Raw genomic sequence first — 19,591 nt, 5'->3', positions numbered from 1 at the left:
AATATAACAAGAATGTAAATAATAATAACAGTAGTAGTAATAATAAAGAGAGCTTTGAGAGGTAAGGTTGATGTAAGGATTAAACAATAATAAAAACAAATGTCAAGGTTAGAGGATCCACTAATGGTACTTCAAACAAGTATAGTATAAACTCTTATTACTCAATTAGAAACCATACATAAAGGAGGTTCCAATCAGATTATAATTTGTTAACATGATTACATTAGCTATCTTATTCGAATAATGCTAATACTTGTAAATGTTGTCAGGCATTCATGATTATAACTTATGTTAACAACAAATCAAGTTCCTTTCATAGCTCAGGTGTCGGTTATACCATACAATATCGGCTATGAAAGTGCCAAGTATTTGTTGTACCAAGTGTTACACAACATAAATCTAGATTAACCATTTAACAACCAAAGTATTAAAAGTGAACAAGATAACAAATATAAAACATGTTAGTATCCAACATTAAGGTCCATGTTAAGTTTATATTATACTTATTCTTACACCATTAGTGTACCCTTTTCACCTTGACATAATTTACTTAGCTAAACATAATGAAAGAAAGAAACATAAATGAACAAGATAAGAACATAAATGAGAAAGAAGTTAACTAAGTAAAGGAAAGGAAATGAAGTGCATAAACTTGATATTAATGAAAACAAAACATAAGCAATACAAAGAGAGAAAGCAAGAGCATGATCTAGAAACCAAGATGCCTCAATACATGGTAAATGCTTCCTTTTATAGGCCAAAATTTGGAACTATTGATTTGTTGACTAATTGATGAGTGGGTGGCCACATCTTGACTTGGTGACAATCCTTATCTTCTTGTCTGAACAAGACGTCATTTCTAACATCATAATTTGCACAAAATCCTCAAAATCCTCAGGAAATTGTCTCATCTTTCCAACAAAAAAAAGATGAGGTCATTTAGACTTCTAGAATTCAAGATATGGGCTAAACACTGAACAGTGTCTAGGCTTCAGGACAGCTTCGGACTTCTTTGTTGTTACTACAATTTGGACTACAAAACGGCCTTTTTACATCTTGGGTTCCTCATGAAAGTTGTAGGCCTATGTCTTACCTTTCCATCCAAATAAAATGGACCTAAATCCGAGATCTAGAGCTGTAGATATGATCCAATTACCGAGCAATGTTCCGGTTTAGACTGCACCAGCATCTCTTTTCTAAGTTTGGCCATCTCTTTGTCCTTTCACTTTCAATACTTAAACTCATCAATCAATCCTTTTATTTATGTGATAGGCCTACATTTAAGATGAGCATTTACCATAAATTAAGGTATCTTATAGTATCAAACTTGTTATTATAAAACATGCTTTAGTTAAGGAGTTATTGATACTTCAAGTGCAAAATGATGATATAAAACCTTGATAAACATGCACTTTTAAGTACTAATCAACCGTCACAATCCCATACGGCTTGTTCACTTCCTCCAATAAAGGCAGTCTTTCTAACCAAACTGATCTTGCTTTTAAAATTTTAGAGAACCCCGAGCCTCCCATTTCAATTCTTCTGTATTGTGGCTTGGCAAACAAATTTGAGAAGTTGATAGCACCCTTTTTGATGTCATCTAGAGAGACTAAAAATTTTCCGTTCTACTCAATCTTGCTGATGTGGTTGCGACCATTCCTCAAACTTGCTGAAAGGTGGAAGAAACGAGTGTTTTTATCCCCCATTTTGCACCAGTTTTTGTTGTATTTCTGTTTCCAAATATCCTAAACCTTCCTGCTAACCTCCCAAAGCTCAGAGTTTATATTCTTGAGCTTTGTTTTTTCAGTCTAAAATAGAAAGCGCACCTCGCTTAAATCTTTGGTGGTTGTGATGGAGTTCTGAATGTCTGCAGGTTTTGAATTTTGATTACCGAAGGTGGATTTGTTCCATTATCTCAATCTTTTCCCCAGAGTTCCTAGTTTCTTTACCAATCTATAGTCACCCGAAAATTCCTTACAGCTATCAGACCAGAAGATCTCAAAATCAACTGAGAATGAAGGGTGTGACAACCAACAGTTTATGAAATGGAAAGGCTTCCATCCCTAATCTACCTTTGGTGTCTGAAGAAGCAATTGACAGTGATCAGACATCCCCCTAGGGTAAAGGCAGAGCGATAAAAATGGAAACTAAAGGTGGAATTCTGGAGATGAAAAGGCCTTGTCAATACAGCTTATGGAACCCCCCTAAATCAAGTGAAATGGCTACCATGCAATTTGAATTCAATCAGAGCACAATCAGACAGGAAATTACGGAGAACAGTTGACCCTGAATGATTAATATAGTCGCTACTTCTCTTATAAGCATGAAGAGTTTCATTAAAATCACCTAGCACCACAATTCGTAATTTAAAGGAAAACTTTAGAATGGTGATGTCTTCCCATAGCTTAGCATGATCTTGCATAGAAGATGCAGCATAAACACCAACTACCATGCTGTTAAAGGAAGAATTAACTTGTTTGCTGCATAGGTTAATCCATTGCCCCTTAAATTTTATGGAATTAACCTCAAAGATAGAGTTATCCCACATCACTATGATCCCTCCTGATTTGCCTACAGAGTCTAGGAAAGCCCATTTAACAGTTACAACATTCCACAAATTTTTGATGAAGGAATCGCAGTAGTTATCTTTTTTTGTTTCTAATAGAAAGCAGATATCAACATTACTGTTGAGCAACCTATTTTAGATGAAATATCATTTGTTTAACATACCAAACCCACAACTGTTCCAAGCAAAGATATGCATAGATAGAGCAAAACCAAGACAGATCAAAACTTAGCAGGGTGAGGAACTTACAATTGATTGGCTGATGTCCACTTGTCTACTTCTCTGTCAATGTTCCCCTAAAATCCCTCTTCATACCCTATAAGATCTTGGAAGATTCCCAAGCCCAAAGCCGCTGCATCATGTAACATTTCCTAGGTCTCTTTTTCTCTATCAAAACCATCAGCTTGATTATTCTCGTAGGCTATCTGGAACAAAACATTTCCTTGCTTAATTCCTAAATTAAGGGAATTAGAAGAGATGCCTTTCTTAGTAGTGTTAGCTATACTACCACTAGCTTAAAATAGTTTTAGATTCCTTGTTTTACTTTTAACATTCTTGTTGTTTTCCTTGACCACTTCTGAGTAGGCCTGCTGGCTACACTGAGAGCTCAAAGGGGTTAGTAGATGATCCTGTGTATCACTAGTCTTTGTATCCATGGATGCATGGTTAGAGGTAATATCTTCATGTTTATTAGTAGATGACTTAATAGCAGGGAATGAGCAGTTGTCTTTTAGAGATGTGTTTTTGTAGGAGTTAGGTACAACATCTGATATGCCACTGTGAGCCAAAGCATGCTTGTCTTTCTTCACTTTCTTCCCTTTTCTGTATGTATATTTAAGGCCAAGTCTTCTGTTTCGTCTAAGCTTCTTCCTTTTTCTTTCCTTTAGTTCCATTTCCATTACTTCTTGGGGCTCTGCCAGGTCACGTATGAAATTAAAGAAGGATTTCTACAATTGGTTCTGGTCTACATTCAAGGTTCTGGCTATTTTGGAGGAGGGCCTTAAAACCTGGTCTGAAGAAGTGTTAAGCCCTATTACACATGAGTTTATGGCCTTGTTGATTAGCCTTGTTCCTTTCACCTAGCCTGTGATGCTTTTTTTAACAAGGCCCACTCCTGTAATTGAATGTGCTGAGACATCTGTGCTATTATCACTGTCGGTTACCTTTTACGTGTTTTCCTTTAATTTGTTATCGTATGACACTACAGAGGGTGGCTATTATATAGCAGTGTGCATATGTTGATCTTTTGTCTGGAGGTTATGTGTTTCCTTTGTTTCAGGAAAAAGGAAGGCGGTTTTTTAAATTGTGTTAGTATGATCCAAGTTGTTTGTTGGTCCAATGTGTCCTTGATAGAGGATAAGAGAGAAATCGCTATCTGTATTCGCCTTCTGCTGCTCTATTAAAGTAATATCCATTGCCCAACGGTCACCGCCAGGGTCAATAATCTTTGTGCCCGCTGCCGTAACCTCATCTGAAGTTGCAAATTCACTGCATGACTCTTCATCTATTGTTTGAATCCATGTTGCATCCATTGAGTGTTTGATTATAGACAAAAGGGGACTAAAATCCGGTTTCATTTCCATGATTGAGATTTCAAAATTCATCACCATCTAAAACCAATAAAACACGTTCATTTAGAGTCTTAAATGAGGTTATGCTCAGCAACACTTTTACTCCCGTGAGAGATCCTTGGCTCATGCTAGTAATGTCATATCCAACCATCTTCCCTACTTTCTGAATAATGGATTCAATACATCTGTTGTTCCATCCTATCAAAGGTAATCCTAGTATAGACACCCACACAAATCTGTTTATAGCTTTAGCTCCCTTTTTCCATGGTTTCAGATGAGAGAATGATGTTTCCAAAACAGAGGATCCATTTACTAGCTCTTTCTCCATAAATTCTCTATTTGTAAAGGTGATGACTACCTGGCTTGCTCCTAGAAAATGAAAGGCAACTGTCAGCTTGACATTTTTAAGAACTATATGCTCAAGGTGAGCATAGTCCATGTCTATGGCTATGAATCCCACTAAACTTCTTAGAAGTCATTCCTTGTCATCGGGGATAGACTAATAAACCACCGTCTTCTTTGGATGCTTTGTGACAGAGAGAGCTTCAGCAAAGGTCTGGGTGTCCTTGAAGCTGAGTTTGGGCATGGTTTTTTGTTGTGGTTTTATAACAAGGTCTTGCTTTTTTTTCATTTGGAGGCTTTTAAAATCTGATTGTGTTTGCACGAATTTTGTATGAATCGAACCAGATAAGGTTCAAGCTGTCACAAATGTCTGATTCTTTTAAAGTGGAGAGGAAGGAAACAAAACCAAATCGTCTCCCTTGTGATGTTTTTTTCCTGGAGACAAATAAATTGGTAACAGGGCCAATCTTTGAAAGCGTCTTTTTGAGGTCATGATAATCTAACCATGATGAGAAACGTTCAAAAAAGAACTTAGAAGGGGTAAAGGCCGAGAAGGTTGTGTTAGAAGGAGGTTTGTTGTTGGCTTGAAGGTTGGGAGCATGTTTCCTAGTATAGATTACAATACTAAGAGAGAGGATTTCTTTATTGATATGATATATGATTACAATTAACAAATTAAAAGGTATATAGAAACACAATCAAACAATTATGAAAATAAATTACAATCTTTAATCATTTAAAATCTTTTGATGTGGTACTTGATTTCCACCATAATTGAAGATTATATTGATTGGATTTCAATCCAAAATGTCTTGATTTGTTTTCTCAGCATGCCCTTTTAAACTTTTGGATATTTTAAAGAAAAATCTTCATGAGTGTGAAATAGATAATATTGAAATCTTAATGATTATTTTGAAAAAAAATGACCTCAATAAACTAAGGTTATTCAAGCCAATAACAATAAAAGAACAAAATAATTCTACGAGACCATATTTAACGGTACCGTCTGCTATAAAAAATCAAAGTCAAACCTTATTTGAGTTTGTAACTTAAGAAATATAAAGAGAAATGCCATGAATGGGGTAGTAAGAAAATATCTCCATATTGTGATCGTAAGGACAACAAAAAAAATAAAATTGTGGGATATAGTCTAAAACTTTTCATTAAATATAGGTTGATTGTAAGTATGATGATGGAAAAAACTTTTCATTAAATATAGCCTAAAACTTTTCATTAAATATAGTCCAAATATGATTTTTATTTTGTACGGATGTAAGTATGATGATGGAAAACTATGAAACTAATGGGCGATGGAAAATCATGGGCGATGGAAAATCAAGGGCAATAGTCAAGCAAAAATTGTTAAAGAACTTCAGTATATGCGCATTATTTCTTTTTATAATTAATGATTGTATTAATTGGATTTCATATCAAAGTATACAATTTTGATTTGTTTCTAGATAATTTTATTATTTCTTAATCAAATCACATGTTTTAACACATGGTTAATAATGAAAAATAAGACAATCTTTTAATTTATTATTTTTTGGTCACACCTGTCGCACCCGACATCGCGGCGGCCCTAAAAAATAATAATTCTCTTGAATTAATTATGGAAAAAGAACAGATTCTGGCATCCGGTTCTTTTAGAAAAAAATATCTTGTTTGAGGAGTCGCCACCTAGTATTATGGTCACTAGGAACCCTAACTAGTCAACAGAGATTCTATGACTCGGGATTGGTTACGTAAAAGGGAAGATATTATCACCCCTTAAACGTTCTGCCTAAGGCAGACTGCATTGTTGGTTTTGTCTTAAATTGCTAAATATTTATTAATTTATGCTGTAATGATTTGTCTATAATATTCCTGACTCTAGCGCCAGTAAATATTTGAGCTCGAATAATTCCAACTCTAGCGTTGGTAAAAATTCATAGCTATGAAAATTAATTAAATCAATATTTTTTATTCCCTACTCTAACGCCAATGAATAAATAAATAAAAATAAATTTATTTTTACGCATGCACATATTTGTTTATTTTTCTAGCTAAATAAAATAAAAATACAATGAATAAAAATAATATAAATTTAAATTGGTATTTTTATTCCTGACTCTGGCGTCAGTGAATAAACCAATAAATTTACATTATTTTTATTCATGCATACATATTTTTTTATTTTTTTTATTTTTCTGCTTTTTATTTTTCTATTTTTTCTATTTTTTTTTTATTTTTTGGGCTGAGCTGACCCCATGGGCTGGGCAGGACCCAGCTGGGCAACATAAAGCACGCGTGAATTAAATCACGCGTGCATGTGCAGGTAAAGAGAGTGAATTAAAATGAAAAGTGGGGGGAAGTGAAGCCTACTTACTTGGTTTTGGAAAAACCGAAAGCAGTAGCAACGATAGCGACGGTGGTGCTGGTCACGGTGGCCTTCCTCTGCTTAGATTCTTCCCTTCTGCTTTCCTTTGTCTTCCTTCTGTGCCCACTGTCTTCTCTGGTGTTTTTTGTGGTCGTTCGTTTCTCGGTTCTTGAGATGAAGGAACTAAGAAGATGATGATGATGCCGGCTTTCTGTGGGTTTTTGTTTTGACTGAGTTTGGGTCGTTCTTCTTTATCTGCTGTTATTTTTTTCTGGGTTTCTTCCTTTGCTTCTGATGGTTCGGAGTGGTGCAGCTGGAGACGAATGCCCAGGCTGATCAATGCTCGTAGTTTCTCTGTTTTCGCTTGTTCACTTTGCTTGCATTCTGGGTATTTTATTGTTTGTCTGGTTTGCGCTTCACTTTTTCTCCTCCTTTTCTTTCCCCTGGGTTTTTTCTGCCACTGGTTCTGTGATCACCAGTGGCTTTTCGGTTCTGCCCTCTCTCTCTCTAACTCTCCAACTCTGCAACCATCCCCTTCCTCTCGGTGTTGCTCAGTTTATATAGGCTTCTACGGGTGGTAGGCTGAGGGTAGACCACCATTAAGGCAGCCATAACTGAAGCCAACGGACGGCCATTACTGCTGCAACGTTCTGCCTACTTTACTGCGGCAACGGCTACTGGCTTAAAGGAAGAAGAAGAACAGCTGACAACGTCTTCAAAACGACGCCGTTTGGGAGATAAAAACGGCCATTTTACGTTTTAGCCCATGCAGTTTTAAAATTCTTATAATTTAGCCCCTAGTCTAAACTGTAATTGGCCCCTGCATTTGAGCGCCTTTTCCAATGTGATCCTTGGATTTTAATTACGCAATTTGAGCCCCAAACGTTAATATTTCTTCAATTAAGTCCCTGATTTCATTAATTTAATTAAATCCAAGTCCAATTAAGTCTCAAAACTTATTAATTATCCAATTAAACCCTTAATTGGATTAATTAAATCAATTCCAAGCTTAATTAAGTCTCAAAACTTATCAATTCTCCAATTAAACCCTTGATTGGATTAATTAAATTAATTTCAAGCTTAATTAAGTCTCAAAACTTATCAATTCTCCAATTAAACCCTTAATTGGATTATTTAAATCAATTCCAAGCTTAATTAAGTCTCAAAACTTATCAATTCTCCAATTAAATCCTTGATTGGATGAATTCAATTAATTTTAAGCTTAATTAAGTCTCAAAATTTATCAATTCTTCAATTAAACCCTTAATTAAACAAATTAATTCCAAACTTAATTAGATTAATTCCAAAGTTTAATTAAACCCCAAAACTTCCATTCATATTGCCCTTAACCCAAAATTTAACTCATTCTTTATTTATTTCATCATCATTATTATTTTTTCATCAATTTTTTCATCCTTTTCCATAAATAAAATAATAATAATAAAAATAAAATGGTCAAAAATTGGGTTATAACAACACCTAGTTATTTGTTTTGACATTACATCTTGATGTGCCAAGACTGCCACGCAAAGTGGGCATCATAGATGGCTATTGCAGAAACTAGCAAGGCAGAAAACAATTGCAGAAAAGAAAACCATTACAGACCCCTCTAGCCTTGCTTCCATAAATTTCCTTGCAATCCGAATCACAATTCATAGCTATGCACTCATTCGTGGGGAATGAACTTTTTTTACAAAGCTTTGCATCCACCATCATATGCTTGTTTCCTGCGTACACACAATGTAATTTGGTACGTGAAATCACAAATCTTGAATTAAATACTCATCAAAATAACATAAGATTAATCAATAAAAAACATATAGCTAATTTAAGGAAACAATAAATATAATAAAAGGAATATTAGTATTCCTTGATGATCATTCAAGTGTTGCATGAAACTGTTCGATAGAGAAATTGGGATTACCAGCAGTCACAGCAAAGATGAGCAGAAGGAGCAGGAAGATCACAGAGACACCTTTCATGTTTGATTTTGGTATCCTTTTCCTTGATCTGTTTTTTTTTTTTTTTTTTAAATAAGAACACTAATGTGACTTGTAGTTTAATTTGCTGATATATATATATATATATACAGAGCCATGAGTGGAATATATGGCAAGAAGATCCAATAATTAATTAGAGAAAATTATTGAGTGCGTGCATTATTGGTAATAATATAATGTTTTTGGAGTTACGGGTACAGCAAATCTAAAAAATCAAATATGGAAGCAAATCTCTGTGATTATCATTTTTAGTATTATTAATTTCATTTAATAAAAATAACAGGCAGCACTGCTACTAATACATCATGTGCTTTTAATTCCGCATTGCTTAATCTAATAATTTCGTTAACTAGTTAGAGCCTACAGGTGACATTCCTCACTTATCATGTGTGAGATCTTCTTAGGTTTGTCATCTTGACTTTGTCTTCTTAACAATTGATCTGTGAGGTTTTCCTAAGTTTTGTTTTTTTTTAAATAAAAAAAAAAAAAGTGAGGCTGCCCTAGCATCTAAAAACTATACCTTAGAGTCCGATTAAATTTTTAGATATATTTCTCCATTCATATCTATCCATTTATGGACAAAAATAAAATATTAAATTTTATTTTTATAAAAATATCTTTTGATTTTAAAAAGCATGATTTTAAAACAATATATACTTTGTTAAAAAAATAAGATGATTGAAAATAAATTACAATCTTCAATTTTTTAAGTCTTTTGACGTGGTACTTGATTTCCATCCTAGCTAGTGATTGTATTGATTGAATTTTAATTCAAAATATATTATTTTGATTTATTTTGTCAACATGCTTTCTTAAATTTATGGATATTATAATAAAAATCATCATGAGTTTGATATCTATATTTAAAAATAATATTACAATCTTGATCATATTATAGAATAGGATTCTAATATAGGATGTTGTAATTCTAATAAATCATCATTTAAAAAAAAAATAACCTTGATAGGCCTAGGCTATTTAACCCAATAACAATCAAAGAAAAAAATAATTCTATATGGTCATGTATAACTCTAACATAGGCTCGAAGTCAAACTTTACATGAGAAATGCCCTGAATGGCATGGTAAAAAAAAATATCCAAATTATAACTGTAAAGACAATTAAACACTAAAACAATTCAACCCTAAAACAAAACCAAAGTAAAAAAATAGATTAAACACCAAAAAAATATAAAATCTTAAAATTTTTTGAACAAAATGAATCAAACACCAAAAAAATAAAGAACACAAAGAACACCACACATGAACTCAATAACAGGGGTTCCAAATCAGACAAGATTTGGTTAAAACAAAGGCATATACATGTTGAAAATCATGCAAAGATCAATAATTTAACATCCAATCACTTTAATTTCCACTTAAACATCATGAATTTTGTCAAAATAAGTTTCAGTTCAAAATTGAAACTCTATGATTAAAAGCAATTGAAATCATGTTATTGATGTGAATAAACATTAGATTATTTGTTACTGATGCATAAAAAAGGGTTATAGAAAAATTAATAAAACAAAACAAGTCAAAATCATGTTAAGGCAATGTTCTTGAGAAGAACACGAAGAACAAATGAAGAACATTCAACTTGAACCCAACAACATAGTTCTCAACCAAATATGGACAAACAGAAAGCACATACATGCTAAAAATCATGTAAGGATCAATAATCTAGTATCCATTCACTTCGATTATCAATGAATCATCACAATTTGATCAAAATGAATTTTGGTTCAAAACTAAAATCTTAGGATTAAAACAATTTTAACATGTTATTGATGCTAATAAACACTAGATTATTGGTTAATTATGCATAAATAAGGTGTATCTGTAATCAACTGCACCGAAATTGGTCCAAATCAATGGGTAAGGCAATGTTCTTCCCAAGAACACGAAGAACATTGCCTATAACCCAGCCATTGCCTAGAAAATTAACTCAGTAACCTAGTCACTATCAACCCTAAGAATTGGTATATTTGATGTCTAAAACATGCTTTCTTTATCAAAACAAGTCACCCTAACATAAACAAACATGTTTGAATCTAAAAAACTAATAAAAAACATCAAAAACCAAACATGAAATTCTTGGCTAGGGTTCACGAGAAAATTTAGAGGATGTGAAAGATTTGCCTTGTTTAATGTAATTGGGATAGAAGCAGAAAAAAGCAACTTAGAATAATAATTAAATGAAGAAAAATCATAGTCTTTTGGAAGGTAGTGGTGCCAGCCAAATATTAGAGAAAAATTAAAATAATGCATGAATGTTGTTTGTTTGTAGTTATTATAGCACGTGTTGAAATGTGGAGAATGAATTTACAATAAATAGAAATCTTGTGTTTAATTTGTAATGGAAATATTGGTTATGCTTTGATTATGAATGTTGTCATTTTGTTGAGAATTGTAGGATTTTGTGTAATGTTGAAGTATTATGGAAAATTATACAAATGAGAAGAAAACTATTCATATTCCTTCTTTAATGTTACATTCAGCTAGAGAGAGAGAGAAAAGAGAAATTGTCCAGAACAAAAAATAATGAGCTATTTTGAGAAATGGCTAGACCGATTTAAGAAAATGATAAGACTATTTGTCAAAATAGTTAGACCGTTTTTGTTATTGTCTAGTTTTGAAAATTTTTTCTTATCTTTTTCTAGTTTTCTTTGGTTCTTTTGAGTTTTCTAAGGGAGATGGTAATTGTTTGATTGAATTTAGCATAAAATGTATGTTTAATTATGATGGATCAAACACTTGATGTTAGGTTGTGACAATTATACATCATAAAAATTTAGAATTTTCAATGCGATTAAATTGAGAATTCAAAATCTATATGGAGAATAAAATTGACCTTTATGGTTGATGAATGACAAATGCTATAATGATTCTGCTGGTACAGAAGAGGCCATAGGACCTATTTAACAACAAGGGATTATTTTGTGCATGCAAACATCAGGTAGGTATTCAACACCTTAAGGAGAATTAATTTATTATCTAAGTAGTAGTCACAATTTTCTTTAATTGTATCTTGATCTTAATTGAAAAATGTAACAAGAAAAAAAATTGGAGAATTGATTCCCTTGTTAATTAAATTAATGTCTTGGTTAATGGGTGATTTAAGAAAATAATTTCCTAGTTAATGGGATCAATAAGCGATTGAGGAAACAAAATTTCTGGTGAATGAAATTAGTTTCCCGGTTAGTGGACAATTAAAGAATCAATGATTTAGTAATAAAATGAACGCCTAATTTAGGTTAAAGATGACTTTGGTTTGTCCTCAAAATTGTACTATTGACATCTGATAATTATGCTGCATAAATATATATATATATATATATATATTAAATTACCTTTGAATGTAAAGTTGATTGCATTTTATATTAAATAAATTTTCAGTATCTCGAGTTGTGTAGTAGATTCATGAATTTATATCTTTTCGTTTAATCAGATGATTTATTTGGAAGAATAAAAAAAAATTTGTAACATAATTCAAAACCAAAAAGAAAAAAAAATGTATTTACATATCTAACTTAATTTTGGAGTATGAATCTAATGTAATTATTTTTAAATCATATCTATAAGTTTGTTGTACTTCTTTTTTGATATACTTTTACTTTTAGGAATGAATACTTGTCTTGTATTATGATGTAACTAATTTAATTGTTCTTTTATTCGTAATATTCATCGAATGATATAATAGTTGTGTTTATTTGAGTGGATATTGAAGAAAATAAGAGGTTGTTTTTATGTTTGGGCCAAAGAAGTCCCAGATGGTAGGTTAAATGTTGGATTTTTTTTTTTAGGATATTAAAAGTATTTAGACGATAACTTGGTATTAAAAATATGGAGTAACCTCTATTAGATTTTTGGCTGAAAAAAAATACCCTAATTTCTGTTAAGAATGCATTCGATTGTATAAAATTTAGGGTTGTTACACGACAAATCAACTATATTAAAGGAGAAGATAATCTAATTAGAGATAGTGAGATATAAGAAATTACATATTTGGAGGAAGAGAATCATCAATTGACTCAACTCCCAGGTTTTTCACACGTACCCATCACTTCCCTTACAGTTGTTGCAAATGACAGCTTTAGTTGCCACCCTCAGCAGCTCCTCTCTTTTTGTTCCTCATGTTCTCTCAACTTTTCTCTCTTTTAGGTTTATATTGGAAGATTTTGTTTTTGTTTTTTTGGCATAATAAATGCATAATAATTGAAAAATAAAATATTAACATTCTCATAAAAAATCATAATATTATTTAAGAACTACGGAAAAAAATTAATAGCAACTTAAAAATCATGTTAAGTACTTTACTCTATAATGAACTTCAATGGAAAAATACTTGAAAAAATTATAGAAAAATGTCAAGCGGTTGAGCCAAAGAGATATATGAGGCATATTGTTTAACCAAATGTAAGAAGGCCTAGCACCCATGGCACTACTTGAACTAGCCCACTCTTATGAACTTTTTTTTCTTCTAAAGGATAGATGACATTTGAATCTTTTATTTTTAATATAAATCAGATTATGTGTTGTCTTCTTACTTGGATTCTCATCATTAAAGTGGTGGCTGAAAAATTCAGATGGAGTTTTTTTCACTTAATAAACCTAATAAATTAATTTATCAACTTAAAACATTTTTAAATTACTTAAAAGACACAAAATAAATCAAAATTAAATTTTTTTTGATGAATCTTGATCCATCAATAGAAATGATTAATGGTTTGATGATGGTCAGCTGTTAGGTTTTATAATAAAGGATTATTTGTAAAATAAGTGCACCAATAATAATTTTTGGGATTAAGGGCCTGTTTAAGATGGTGATAATGGTTGTGGTTTAAAATATTTTTGCTTAGAAATATATTAAAATAAATTTTTTTATTTTTAAAAAATTATTTTTGATATCAGCATATCAAAATAGTATGAAAACATTAAAAAAAAATAAAATAAAAAATAAAAATTTGAAATTTAAAATAACACATTTTACACTGTGTTTCTAAACATGTCAACTTTTTTCTGTCCAAGTCGTTGCCATTGCCCTTACAAAATAAAAGAAAAGACAGTCAGCTTTTAGGTCATTTTCATTCCAGCAATGTTCAGTTAATTTTGCTATAACATAACTCATGTGTGAATGTGCCGGGGTTGTACAAGTGCGAGCTTGACAAAGCTAAGATCTCTTTTTTGAGTAAGTTCCTATCTCTTAATTCTTTTTTCCTTCCTAATTTATATGAGCCTGAAACATTGGTTTAGAGGGTAAATTGTGTTTGGTAGAGTAGAAATTATTTTCCCTTGTCTGAGAGGATGGAAAAGGTGCTATCATTACTAGAAAATCGACAAAAACCAATAAAATTACTGATAAAATTTATTTTTTTCTTAGGATAAGATTAAGAAAAATAAAACGATCTAAAGTAGCATCAACAATTTAATTTATCATTACCGTTTCGTTCACTTGAGAGCTGTTCATCTCTCTGGTCTAGCCTTAGAGCAAATAGTCACAAAAAAAAAAAAAAAAAACCTGTCGTCCATGACTATGACTATGCCTTTTTTTATCTCCCCAAAATGGATAGAATGAGGGAATGATGATATGGTATTTTCTTAATTATTAATTTACATCTTTTCCCTTCTCTAACCCTTCGTTCTCCTATAAATCAAAGCATACGATATAATTTTGTTCTTTTTAATTTCACTCGCTTTTTCTTTTTTAATTAATTAAATATAGACAAGGACTGGATACTTAATGTACAATTATTTATACTTACGCTCTTCCGCTTATATGAGAAAATTTTAAATTTTTTGTATTGTTTGTTTTTTATTGTGTGTTTGAAGTGTTTGACATTAATTATTGCTATTGTTGAACATGTGTTTTTTATACTAATCGATACGGTAAGTTTGACTTGTAATACAATATGAAGTAACCCCTGTCGACGTACGTACATACATACGTACAGAACAAAGATTAGAAATTGGTATCTCAGCTGTACCAAAAGCTGAAATTAGAAAGAAAATAATGTTACAAGGGAATCAATTTGTCCTTTTCACACAATGGAATATGAACAAAATTAAACTATAACTAAAAGGGCTCAGTTTTTTATTGTGGATTGCACAGTGCAGTCCACGATAAAAGCTGAGCTGTCTTTTTTTTTTTTTGTTTTTAATTTACTTTTTGCTCTTTATTTTTAAGTCTTTTTTCTTCATTTTTTCTTTGTTTTTTTTAATGGATATTTTAAAAAAAAAATTTAATGTTAATTTTTTTTTATCTCAAACTTTTATAACACGCATTTCAGGTTTAACGAGTTAACCCAGATTTTTTTTTCTGGTTTTTCTTTTTAATTAATTTTTTTGTTAAATTAATTATGGGTTAACCTGGTTTCATAGGTTAACCAACTTAATTATGGGTTAACCTGGTTTCGTAGGTTAACCAAATTAATTATGGGTTAACGCGTCAATTTTTTTTTTCTATACAGTTATTAAACTTTGATGACGCGAATCCCAGGTTTGATGAGTTAACTTGGTTTGAGGATTAACCCAATTAATTCAGATTTTTTTTTTACTTTTTGCTTTTCTTTTTCTTCATTTTTTCTTTGTTTTTTTTAATGGATACTTTTTTAAAACTTTTTTTGTTAATGTTAAATGTTTTTCTATCGCAAACTTTCATAACACGCATTCCAGGTTTAACGGGTTAACTCAGATTTTTTTTTTCTGGTTTTTCTTTTTAATTATTTTTTTCATTTTCACAGTAAAACTCTGATTTCTTAGGCGTTTTTTTTTTAAGTTGTCTTAGTTTTTTTAGCTGTTTTTCTTTTTTATGTTTTTTGGATTTTTTTTTGCTTCTTCCTTTGTTTTTTTTTTTTTTACAATTTTTTTTTGTTTAATTTAGTTTCTTAATGTTTAATTTTTTTTATTTAGTTGTCAGACTTTCATAACACGTTTACCGGATTTAACAAATTAACTTGGTTTGACAAGTTAAAATAGATTTTTTTTTTGCTTTTTATTCTTTTTAATTAATTTTTTTTCGTTTAGTTTAGTTTGTTAATGTTAAATTTCTTTATATTTAGTTATTAGACTTTCATGACACATATCCCGAGTTTAACAGGTGAACCCAGTTAATTCCGGGTTGACCCGTCAATTTTTTTTTATTATTATTTTCATAAATGTTTTTGTTTAATTTAGTTTGTTAATGTTAATTTTTTTTTATTTAGTTATCAGACTTTCATGACGCAGATCTTGGGTTTAACGGATTAGCATGGTTTAACGAGTTAACCTGAATTTTTTTTTCTTTTTAATTAATTTTTTTTTGTTTAGTTTAGTTTGTTAATGTTCATTTTTTTTTATTTAGTTACCAAACATTCATGACATGGATTCCGGGTTTAACGGATTAACTTGGTTTGACAAGTTAACCTGAAATTTTTTTTGCTTTTTTTCTTTTCTTTTTTAATTATTTTTTTCGTTTAGTTTGGTTTGTTAACATTAAATTTCTTTCTATTTAGTATTTTTTTTTCTTCTTAGAGGTTTATTTTATTTTATTTTTTTATTTTTATTTAATTTTATTTAATTAATTTAGTTTATTAATATTAAATTTTTTTCTAAATAGTTTTCGGTTGATGCCTTTAGTTTTTTTTTTTTTTTTTTTATGCCTTTGACTGTGGACTGCACAGTGCAGTCCACATTGAAAAGGCTGATGCCTTTTGTTTTTTTTTTTTAATTAATTTTAGCCGTTTAATTTAAATTGTTATTTTTTTTCTATTTAGTTATCAAACTTTCATTACACGGATTCCGGATTTGACAGATTAACCTGGTTTGACGAGTTAGCCCAGTTAATTATGGGTTAACCCATTAATTTTTTATTTTTTTTAATTATCAAACTTTCATGATGCGATTTCAAGGTATGACAAGTTAACCTGGTTTGAAGGGTTAACCCAATTAATTCATATTTTTTTTTCTTTTTTCTCATTAGTTTTTTTCTTCCTGTTAGTTTTTTTTTAACTAATCTATTTAATTATTACACTTTTATGACACGACCTTGCAGTCAGACCCATGTCCAATGCTATTGGATCTGGTATTGTAGTCCAGACACTTTTATGCTAAGGGTTAACCCACTTTAATGTTATTATTAATATTATAAACATTACTCTTGGATCAGGCGATGCAACCAAAACTGAGACTTTTTGGTATAACTTTACAAAAAAACCTAACACTTTTAGATCTTAACTATTTTTGAAATGCAAAAAATAATTGACCCAGCGGCATCGCGTGGGGCATGTAACTAGTAAAAACTATATCATGTCGAGTTGTTAAAATAATTATATATCAATAAATATATTAAAATATTTTTGACTTTTCTAAATAGCTTTCTACATATAAACAAAAATAAAATCTCACTAAATTACGTGGTTTGACTTTAGATAGATAATAAAATATCACTAAATTTGTTTTGCACAATTGATCCGTTTCTTCGAAAGAAAAAACAAGAAGCGATACAAACAAAGACATTGAACTTCTCCCCACTTTGTCTTCTTCCTGTTATCATCTCCCTAGTTACGACTATATATGTGTAGCTAGCATCTTCTCTATATGAAGCAAGAGTTGGATTTAGGTTTGCTTTACTTAAGATAGAGCATAGAGACCAACCTTAATACATTAGACATAGCATGGCTTGGATAGTAACCACTCTAGCCTTGATTGCGCTCGCTTTCTTCCTCCGAGCTTGGCTGTCGAAAAGAAAGATTAAGGATAGCAAGTTACCCCCGGGTCCAATAGGGTTTCCTATATTTGGTAGCTTACATTTGTTAGGGAAGTTCCCTCACCATGACTTGCATCGACTAGCAAAGAAGTATGGCCCTATCATGTATATGCGGTTGGGCTTGGTGCCTACTGTAGTTATCTCATCGCCTCAGGCTGCCGAATTGATTCTTAAGACCAATGACCTCGTCTTTGCTAGTAGGCCATCAAATGAGGCTGCGAAGCATATCTCTTACGAGCAGAAGAACTTATCATTCGCTCGATATGGCTCTTATTGGCGCAACGTGCGGAAGATGTGTACCCTTGAGTTGCTTAGCAACCATAAAATAAATTCTTTCATGTCCACGAGGAAAGAAGAGCTTGACCTCTTGATTGACTACATTAAAGATGCTTCTCGTGAGCGTGTTGCCGTTGATCTTGGTGCCAAGGTCTCATCTCTAAGCGCTGACATCAGTTGTAGGATGGTTTTAGGAAAGAAATACTTGGAAAAGGAATTTGATGAGAAGGGTTTCAAACCAGTGACTCATGAGGTCATGCGTTTAGCAGCAAGTTTTAACTTGGGAGATTACATCCCTCCAATTGCACCACTTGACCTTCAGGGTCTTACAAAGCGCATGAAGGCCGTAGGCAAGCTTTTTGATGACTTCTTCGAGAAGATTATTGATGAGCACATTCAGTTCAAGGACGAAAACAGAACCAAAGATTTTGTTGATGTCATGTTGGACTTCTTGGGATCTGAAGAAACTGAGTATCGTATTGGTCGAGACAACATCAAAGCCATAATCTTGGTAAATAGATTTAAAATAACTGTTAGTAAGCAGCACACATAAATTACATGATTATCCTTAAATCTGTACCTTTCTCTTTCAGGACATGCTTCTAGGCTCAATGGACACCTCAGCCACAGCAATTGAGTGGACTCTCTCCGAGCTCATCAAGCATCCAAGAGTAATGAAGAAAGTCCAGAAAGAGCTGGAAGAGAAAATAGGCATGGATAGAATGGTGGAAGAATCAGACTTGGAGGGCTTGGAGTACTTGCACATGGTTATAAAGGAAGCTTTCAGGCTCCATCCAGCGGCACCTCTACTTGGCCCTCACGAGTCAGTGGAAGATTGCACTATAGATGGCTTCCTCATCCCGCAAAAAACACGTGTTCTTGTAAACGTCTGGGCTATTGGACGCGACCAAAGTGCTTGGATTGATGCGGATAAGTTTATTCCAGAGAGGTTTGCTGGGAGTAACATAGATCTTCGTGGACGCGATTTCCAGCTTCTCCCCTTCGGGGCTGGGCGCAGGGGCTGCCCTGGAATGCATTTGGGACTAACCATGGTTCGGCAAATTGTGGCACAGCTGGTGCATTGCTTTGAGTGGGAGCTTCCTAACAATATGTTGCCGGAGGAATTGGACATGACTGAGGCGTTTGGTCTTGTAACCCCGAGAGCAAACCATCTGTGCGCCATTCCTACTTATCGCCTTCACCTCTGATTATGGCTTGAGCAATGTTTCGATTTCTAGTTAATTAATATTCTCTGTTGGAAGTGTGATCGTTTAGGGATTGTCTTTCCCTTGTATTTAAACCCTTTCTTTATGCAATAATGAATATGATTATTCAGAGTCAATAATGAATATCATTAAAACCCTAAGAGGAATTTTATCTAATTAGCAATTGTAATTGCTTTGACTGGACCTATCATTGGTATCACAACTATATCTTATAATGGCAACCAACAAAGAAAAAAATAAAAAATTAGAAGCTGGGCTTGGAGGACTTCAAGATAGTGAGTTCAATGGAACTCAGTCTTATTGACAAGTTACATCATATGAAGGAAGTCATCTATAAGCTATTTGTGGCCTTGCTCTCGACTAAAGACTCATCCAGCAGTAACACCGATGACCGTAGTGGTCATTCTCGCCACAATAGAGAAGAGTTTAAGGAGGAAGACAGATGTTCTCAAACAACGATTGAATTTCCAAGATACTCTGGTGATGATCCAACTAAATGATTCAACA

The 19,591-nt window shown here is 32.2% G+C and overlaps 1 protein-coding gene across 1 annotated transcript; it reads left to right on the top strand.

The window, feature by feature from the left end:
* The first annotated feature begins 17,414 nt into the window (after positions 1-17,414).
* On the top strand, positions 17,415-19,167 carry LOC118043537 (cytochrome P450 71AU50). Its single transcript, XM_035051551.2, has 2 exons — positions 17,415-18,369; positions 18,452-19,167. The coding sequence occupies exons 1-2, from the start codon at positions 17,491-17,493 to the stop codon at positions 19,064-19,066; spliced, it is 1,494 nt and encodes a 497-aa protein (XP_034907442.1). The 5' UTR covers positions 17,415-17,490; the 3' UTR covers positions 19,067-19,167.
* The last annotated feature ends 424 nt before the right edge of the window (positions 19,168-19,591 follow it).

This window comes from Populus alba, chromosome 7 (assembly GCF_005239225.2).
Source record: "Populus alba chromosome 7, ASM523922v2, whole genome shotgun sequence".
In the NCBI taxonomy this organism is placed as follows: Eukaryota; Viridiplantae; Streptophyta; class Magnoliopsida; order Malpighiales; family Salicaceae; genus Populus; species Populus alba.
The sequence above is the reverse complement of the archived record's forward strand: the minus strand, read 5'-3'. Positions and strand labels throughout refer to the sequence as shown.